This window comes from Chiloscyllium punctatum, chromosome 28, assembly GCF_047496795.1.
Source record: "Chiloscyllium punctatum isolate Juve2018m chromosome 28, sChiPun1.3, whole genome shotgun sequence".
NCBI lineage: Eukaryota > Metazoa > Chordata > Chondrichthyes > Orectolobiformes > Hemiscylliidae > Chiloscyllium > Chiloscyllium punctatum.
The window spans coordinates 14,213,784-14,222,675 of NC_092766.1; the positions used below are offsets into that span (position 1 = coordinate 14,213,784).

Consider the following 8,892-nt stretch of genomic DNA (forward strand, 5'->3'; position numbering starts at 1 on the left):
CCAGCCCCACGTCCCGCTCCGCCCCTGTCTTCAGTCTGGTACTGCTGTTGCTGGCTGGGAGTGACTAGGGCACCTTGCCCACACACAAACACACACACACGGTCTAAGACACTTGGCACATTCTCACCTTCACCGCCTCGTATTGGAAATTCTTGAAGTGTTGGGGAGGGGGTCAGTGCTGAGGGAGCACCACACTGTCAGAGGGTCAGTGCTGAGGGGGTGGGCACTGTCAAAGGGTCAGCACTGAGGGAGCAGGCACTGTCAGACGGTCAGTGCTGAGGGAGTGGGCACTGTTGGAGGGTCAGCGCTGAGGGAGCACCACACTGTCAGAGGGTCAGTGTTGCGGGAGCGGGCACTGTCAGAGGATCAGTACTGAGGGAGTGGGCACTGTCGGAGGGTCAGTGCTGAGCGAGTGGACACTCTCAAAGGGTCAGTGCTGAGGGAGCACCACATTGTCAGAGGGTCAGTGTTGCGGGAATGGGCACTGTTGGAGGGTCAGTACTGAGGGAGCACCACATTGTCAGAGGGTCAGTGTTGCGGGAATGGGCACTGTTGGAGGGTCAGTGCTGAGGGAGCACCACATTGTCAGAGGGTCAGCGCTGAGGGAGCAGGCACTGTCGGAGGGTCAGTGCTGAGGGAGTGGGCATTGTTGGAGGGTCAGTGCACACTTCCTCAGCGCTTATCAGAGGGTCAGTGCTGAGGGAGCACCACACTGTCAGAGGGTCAGTTCTGAGGGAGTGGGCACTGTCAGAGGGTCAGTGCTGAGGGAGCGGGCACTGTCAGAGGGTCAGTGCTGAGGGAGTGTGGTACTGTCGGAGGGTCAGCGCTGAGGGAGTGGGGCACAGTCAGAGGGTCAGCGCTGAGGGAGTGGGTACTGTCAGAGGGTCAGTGCTGAGGGAGTGTGGTACTGTCGGAGGGTCAGCGCTGCGGGAATGGGCACTGTCGGAGGGTCAGTGCTGAGGGAGCAGGCACTGTCGGAGGGTCAGTGCTGAGGGAGTGGGCATTGTTGGAGGGTCAGTGCACACTTCCTCAGCGCTTATCAGAGGGTCAGTGCTGAGGGAGCACTACACTGTCAGAGGGTCAGTTCTGAGGGAGTGGGCACTGTCATAGGGTCAGTTCTGAGGGAGCGGGCACTGTCAGAGGGTCAGTGCTGAGGGAGCGGGCACTGTCAGAGGGTCAGTGCTGAGGGAGTGTGGTACTGTCGGAGGGTCAGTGCTGAGGTAGTGGGTACTGTCAGAGGGTCAGTGCTGAGGGAGCGGGCACTGTCGGAGGGTCAGTGCTGAGGGAATGGGTACTGTCGGAGGGTCAGTGCTGAGGTAGTGGGTACTGTCGGAGGGTCAGTGCTGAGGTAGTGGGTACTGTCAGAGGGTCAGTGCTGAGGGAGCGGGCACTGTCGGAGGGTCAGTGCTGAGGGAGTGGGTACTGTCAGAGGGTCAGCATTGAGGGAGTGGGCACTCTGAGGGTCAGTACTGAGGGAGCACCACACTGTCAGAGGGTCAGTGCTGAGGGAGCACCACATTGTCAGAGGGTCAGCGCTGAGGAAGTGGGCACTGTCAGAGGGTCAGCGCTGAGGGAGCACCACACTGTCAGAGGGTCAGCGCTGAGGGAGCACCACATTGTCAGAGGGTCAGCGCTGCGGGAATGGGCACTGTTGGAGGGTCAGCGCTGAGGGAGTGGGCACTGTTGTTGGGTCAGCGCTGAGGGAGTGTGCACTATCAGAAAGTCAGCACCGAGGGAGCACCACACTGCCAGAGGGTCAGCACTGAGGGAGTGGGCACTGTCAGGGAGTCAGTGCTGAGAGCGGACACTGCCGGAGGGTCAGCGCTGAGGGATTGGGGCACTGTCGGAGGGTCACCGCTGAGGGAGTGGGTACTGTTAGAGAGTCAGTGCTGAGGGAGCACCACACTGTCAGAGGGTCAGTGCTGAGGGAGTGGGTACTGTCGGAGGGTCAGTGCTGAGGGAGTGGGCACTCTCAGAGGGTCAGTGCTGAGGGAGCACTACATTGTCAGAGGGTCAGTACTGAGGGAGCACCACACTGTCAGAGGGTCAGGGCTGAGGGAGCACCACACTGTCAGAGGGTCAGTGCTGAGGGAGTGGGTACTGTCGGAGGGTCAGTGCTTAGGGAGTGGGCACTCTCAGAGGGTTAGTGCTGAGGGAGCACCACACTGTCAGAGGGTCAGTGCTGAGGGAGCACCACATTGTCAGAGGATCAGCGCTGCGGGAATGGGCACTGTCGGAGGGTCAGTGCTGAGGGAGCACCACATTGTCAGAGGGTCAGTGCTGAGGGAGCAGGCACTGTTGGTGGGTCAGAGCTGAGGGAGTGGGCACTGTCAGAGGGTCAGTGCTGAGGGAGTGGGCACTGTCAGAGGGTCAGTGCTGAGGGAGCGGGCACTCTCAGAGGGTCAGCACTGAGGGAGCACTATACTGCCAGAGGGTCAGTGCTGAGGGAGCAGGCACTATCAGAGGGTCAGTGCTGAGGGAGTGGGCACTGTCAGAGGGTTAGTGCTGAGAGCGAAGGTCAGTGCTGAGGGATTGGGGCACTGTAGGAGGGTCAGTGCTGAGGGAGTGGGTACTGTTGGAGGGTCAGGGCTGAGGGAGCACCACACTGTCAGAGGGTCAGTGCTGAGGGAGTGAGTACTGTCAGAGGGTCAGCATTGCAGCATTGAGGGAGCGCCGCACTGGTGGTGGGTCAGTACTGAGGGAGCACCACACTGTCGAAGGGTCAGCGCTGAGGGTGTGTGCACTGTTGGAGGGTCAGTGCTGAGGGAGTGGCACTCTCAGAGGGTCAGTGCTGAGGGAGCACTACATTGTCAGAGGGTCAGCGCTGAGGGAGCACCACATAGTCAGAGGGTAAGCACCGCGGGAGTGGACACTGTCAGAGAGTCAGTGCTGAGGGAGTGGGCACTGTCGGAGGGTCAGCGCTGAGGGAGTGGGCACTCTCAGAGGGTCAGGACTGAGGGAGCGCCGCACTGTTGGTGGGTCAGTACTGCGGGAGCACCGCACTGTCAGAAGGTCTGTGCTGAGGGAGTGGGCAGTGTTGGAGGATGAGCACTGAGCGAGCACCGCACTGTCGGAGGGTCAGCACTGAGGTAGCGGGCACCCTCAGAGGGTCAGTATTGAGGGAGCACCATACTGTCAGAGGGTCAGCACTGAGGGAGCACTGCACTGTCGGAGGGTCAGTGCTGAGAGAGCAGGTGCTGTCAGAGGGTCAGGGCTGAGGGAGCGGGTGCTGTTAGGGGGTCAGTGCTGAGAGAGTGGGCACTGTCAGAGAGCCAGCGCTAAGGGAATGCTGCACTCTCGGATTGTCAGCGACAAGGGAGCAGGCAATGTTGGAGAGTCAGTGCTGAGGGAGGGGACACTGTCAGAAGGTTGGCGATGAGGGATACCAGGGAGTGTGAGCATGCTGATGAACATTCATCCCTTCTTGTTTTACCGAGCACTGAGTGAAGCAGCTCCCACCGTGATATCCTTAGCAGCTTCCTGTGTTCCTGCACCCACTGTGCAGGATTGCCTTGATACGGAAAGCCGCTACCCAAATGCACTTCAGCCTTCCCCTAGTAACCGGGGTGAGTCGGATGCCTTGGTGAGGGGGGAGGTTTAATAAACACACGGAGATTTGGTACCACAACTCGATTTAATCACCACAATGTCTGCGTGGGCCCAATCCTAGGCCCAGCAGCAAACAAGAAACGATTATAAATTAATTAATATTCACACGGAGGACAGGGAATGCTGAGGGGACCGAGGGAGATCTCTTTACAAAAGTGAAGGTCAGGAATGGGGCAGGACAGAGTGAGTGCAAGCCGGTAACCGTGGCGACAGGAGTCCATTTCTCTGAGCCTCGGGCCTACTCCTCAGCCCCAGAACCTCTGGCGAGGCCTGGAGCCAACATCCTTCTCTTCCAGCTCGCCGGGGGACGTAGCGAAGAGTTTGTCCGGTGCCAGGACAAACATGTAGCACAGATTCACCACCACGAGACCCAGGATGGGGAAGAAGGTCAGGCCGTATCCGAATCCACGGAATGTGCTGCTAATGGCGAACGTCAGCCAGTAAATCAGCCTGAGAACGGAGGGGACAAGACAGACAGAGACAGGGAGAGGGGTAGGGGGATTAATACCTCATTCTGGCACAGAATCACACATTTCACCTAATCCCATCACTCCCTCAACAGGGCCATCACAGGGTTAGATACTGAGTAAAGCTCTCTCTACATTGTCCCCACATCAAACACTCCCAAGATAGGGACAGCACGGGGTTAGATACAGAGTAAAGCTCCCTCTACACTGTCCCCCCATCAAATACTCCCAAGGCAAGGACAGCTTAAGGTTAGATACAGAGTAAAGCTCCCTCTACACTGTCCCCCCATCAAACACTCCCTGGACAGGGACAGCACAAGGTTAGATCCAGAGTAAAGTTCCTTCTACACTATCCCCCATCAAACACTCCCAGGACAGGGACAGCGCGGGGTTAGATATAGAGTAAAGCTTTCTCTACACTGTCCCCCATCAAACACTCCCAGGACAGGGACAGCACAGGGTTAGAGACAGAGGGAAGCTCATTCTATATTGTTCTCCCACCCATCAAACATTCTCATATACAGGGCTTTTGAGACAGAGTAAACCTCTCTCTACACATACCCCCCTCAAACGCTCCGAGGGACAGGGGGATATAGACAGAGTAAATCTCTCTCGACATGAAACCCCCATCACACACTCCCAGGGGAGGGATGGCACGGGATTAGATACAGATTAAAGCTCCCTCTACACTGTCCCCCCATCACACACTCCCAGGGACAGGGACAGGACAGCACGGGGTTAGATACAGAGTAAAGCTCCCTCTACACTGTCCCCCCATCCAACACTCCCAGGACAGGGACAGCACGGCGTTAGATACAGAGTAAAGCTTTCTCTACACTGTCCCCCCATCACACACTCCCAGGGACAGGGACAGGACAGCACGGGGTTAGATACAGAGTAAAGCTCCCTCTACACTGTCCCCCCATCCAACACTCCCAGGACAGGGACAGCACGGGGTTAGATACAGAGTAAAGCTTTCTCTACACTGTCCCCCCATCCAACACTCCAGGACAGGGACAGCACAGGGTTAGATACAGAGTAAAGCTCCCTCTACACTGTCCCCCCATCCAACACTCCCAGGACAGGGACAGCACGGGGTTAGATACAGAGTAAAGCTTTCTCTACACTGTCCCCCCATCCAACACTCCAGGACAGGGACAGCACAGGGTTAGATACAGAGTAAAGCTTTCTCTACACTGTCCCCCCATCAAACACTCCCAAGACAGGGACAACACAGAGTTAGATACAGAGTAAAGTTCCCTCTACACTGGCCCCTCCATCACACACTCCCAGGACAGGCACAGCACGGGGTTAGATACAGAGTAAAGCTTTCTCTACACTGTCCCCCCATCCAACACTCCAGGACAGGGACAGCACAGGGTTAGATACAGAGTAAAGCTCCCTCTACACTGTCCCCCCATCCAACACTCCCAGGACAGGGACAGCACGGGGTTAGATACAGAGTAAAGCTTTCTCTACACTGTCCCCCCATCCAACACTCCAGGACAGGGACAGCACAGGGTTAGATACAGAGTAAAGCTTTCTCTACACTGTCCCCCCATCAAACACTCCCAAGACAGGGACAACACAGAGTTAGATACAGAGTAAAGTTCCCTCTACACTGGCCCCTCCATCACACACTCCCAGGACAGGCACAGCACGGGGTTAGATACAGAGTAAAGCTTTCTCTACACTGTCCCCCATCAAACACTCCCAGGACAGGGACAGCATGGGGTTAGATACAGAGTAAAGCTCCCTCTACACTGTCCCCCATCAAACACTCCTAGGACAGGGACAGCACGGAGTTAGATACAGAGTAAAGCTTCCTCTACACCTTCCCTGGTGGGATTGTGAGACATTGTAAGCCACTTGGAGGTTCAGTGGGTGGAGGTGGCGCAAGGGAAAGGGGTGGGGGGGGGTGGGGGGGGGGGGTAATCACCAAGGGAGACTGACCTGGCCAGAGCGAAGAAGGCGGTCAGCAGCGGGACGAGTTTGAGCCCTTCCTGAGGGAGGTAGGTGGATAGGACCACAAGGTTGACGACAAACAGGACGTAGAGATGGATGGAGTCAGTCACGAAGCGCAGGTGGATCTCCACCTCCTCCCTGCGGGGCCCGAAAGGGTCGACAGCAGAGGAGCAGCACCTTGCTAGGCCGTACACCACGATGCCTGTGGGCGGGAACGCCAACACACAGCTGAAAAAAAGCCACGCCAACCAACTAGGCCTCAAGCCTGACCAGTCCCCCGGCCACTGCTCTGCCAACTTGCCCATCGCTCACTCCTAACTGCTCCTTTGGGGGTGTGGTCAGCCCTGGCAACAAATTCACCTCATGCCCCCCCATCTCCACCCACCCGAATCTCACTTGCACCAAATCGAGGCCAGTTAAGAGTTGACAGGGGTCGGGGGTCATGTGTAGGCCCGGCCCGAGGTAAGGGGAGGGGCCTAACTCCCTGAGTGACCCCACTCCCCTCACCATGGAGACATTTCATCCACTTAGTGGTCGTGGTCACCGTTCCCAGAGTCCAGCCTCCGATTCCAGATTTTATTCGTCGGATTTAAGCTCCACCCAGAGGCCATGGTGGGATTCCGACAGGTCTCATCTGCAGATCGGGCCTGGACTCCTGGAGTAGTATCCAGCATCGTTACCAGTTTGCTCCCCCACTTCTGTCACCCTTCCCTCCAGTCCCCTACACCCCCTCCCTATCTCTGTCACCCCCTCCAGCCCCCAACACTTCCTCCCTATCTCTGTCACCTCCTCTAGCCCCTCCACCCCCTCCCTATCTCTTTCACCCCCTCCAGTCCCTACACCCCTCCCTATCTCTTTCACTCCCCCCTCCAGCCCCTTACACCCCCTCCCTATCTCTGTCACTCCCCTCCAGCCCCTACACCCTCTCCCTATCTCTGTCACCTCCTCTAGCCCCTCCACCCCCTCCCTATCTCTTTCACCCCCTCCAGTCCCTACACCCCTCCCTATCTGTGTCACTCCCCTCCAGCCCCCTCCATTCCCTCCCTATCTCTGTCACTCCCCTCCAGTCCCTACACCCCGTCCCTATCTCTTTCACTCCCCCCTCCAGCCCCTTACACCCCCTCCCTATCTCTGTCACTCCCCCGCCAGCCCCCTACACCCCCTCCCTATCTCTGTCACTCCCCTCCAGCCCCTTACACCCCCTCCCTATCTCTGTCACTCCCCCGCCAGCCCCCTACACCCCCTCCCTATCTCTGTCACTCCCCCTCCAGCCCCTACACCCCCTCCCTATCTCTGTCACTCCCCCTCCAGCCCCTACACCCCCTCCCTATCTCTGTCCCTCCCCCTCCAGCGCCCTACGCCCCCTCCCAATCTCTGTCACTCCCCCTCCAGCCCCTACACCCCCTCCCTATCTCTGTCACTCCCCCTCCACCCCCAAGCCCCCTCCCTATCTCTGTCACCTCCTCCAGCCCCTACACCCCCTCCCTATCTCTGTCACTCCCCTCCAGCCCCCTACACCCTCTCCCTATCTCTGTCACCCCCTCCAGCCCCCTACACCCCCTCCCTATCTCTGTCACCCCCTCCAGCTCCCTACACCCCCTCCCTATCTCTGTCACTCCCCCTCCAGCCCCCTACACCCCCTCCCTATCTCTGTCACTCCCCCTCCAGCCCCCTCCCCCCCTCCCTATCTCTTTCACCCCCTCCAGTCCCTACACCCCCTCCCTATCTGTGTCACTCCCGTCCAGCCCCTTACACCCCGTCCCTATCTCTTTCACTCCCCCTCCAGTCCCCTACACCCCCTCCCTATCTCTGTCACCCCCTCCAGCCCCCTACACCCCCTCCCTATCTCTGTCACCCCCTCCAGCCCCCTACACCCCCTCCCTATCTCTGTCACCCCCTCCAGCTCCCTACACCCCCTCCCTATCTCTTTCACTCCCCCTCCAGCCCCCTACACCCCCTCCCTATCTCTGTCACTCCCCCTCCAGCCCCCTACACCCCCTCCCTATCTCTGTCACTCCCCCTCCAGCCCCCTACACCCCCTCCCTATCTCTGTCACTTCCCCTCCAGCTCCCATTTCACTGGTTGGGGATTGGAAGAGGGGGCTCGGGTCTGAGGACCCATGCTGGACTGTTCCGGGGCGATGTTAGGAAACACATCCCTGCACACAGAGTTGGAATTCTCATACACACTCCGGATCAGTCGTTCATTTTAAATCTGGGCGAGATACGTCTCTGTTTGGCCAAATGTGAACCATGATCTCAATGCACAGCAGAGGTGGTTTGACCGGCTGAATGGCCTGGCGCCACTTCAGTTTTGTACGTTTTGGGTGTCGCTGAGTAGGCCAGCAATTGTTGCCCCCCCCCCCCCCCCAACCCGCCCCCAATATTCCAGTCAACGACACTGCTGGTTCATACAGCACAGAAACAGACCCTTCAGAAAAAAAATTAAAAAAAACAAAAAAAAAACAGACCCTTCAGACCAACATATCCACACTGTCCAAGTTTCCTGATCTGACCTAGTCCCATTTGCCAGCACTTGGCGCATATCCCCCTAAACCCTTCCTATTCACGTCCCCATCCAGATACTGTCATTATACCAGCCTCGAGGAGAAAGTGAGGACGGCAGATGCTGGAGATCAGAGCTGAAAATGTGTTGCTGGAAAAGCGCAGCAGGTCAGGCAAGCATCCAAGGAACAGGAGAATCGACGTTTCGGGCATAAGCCCTTCTTCAGGAATGAGGAATGTGTGTCCAGCAGGCTAAGATAAAAGATAGGGAGGAGGGACTTGAGGGGGAGGGGCGTTGGGAATGCGATAGGTGGAAGGAGGTCAAGGTGAGGGTGATAGGCCGGAGA

The 8,892-nt window shown here is 57.8% G+C and overlaps 1 protein-coding gene across 1 annotated transcript; it reads right to left on the reverse strand.

Moving 5' to 3' along the window:
- Nucleotides 1-3,615: 3,615 nt before the first annotated feature.
- On the reverse strand, nt 3,616-6,488 carry LOC140453832 (transmembrane protein 79-like). Its single transcript, XM_072548715.1, has 2 exons — nt 6,030-6,488; nt 3,616-4,059 (listed from the first exon to the last, which is right to left on the reverse strand). Exons 1-2 carry the CDS (start codon nt 6,344-6,346, stop codon nt 3,855-3,857), a joined length of 522 nt encoding a protein of 173 aa, XP_072404816.1. The 5' UTR covers nt 6,347-6,488; the 3' UTR covers nt 3,616-3,854.
- Nucleotides 6,489-8,892: the final 2,404 nt, after the last annotated feature.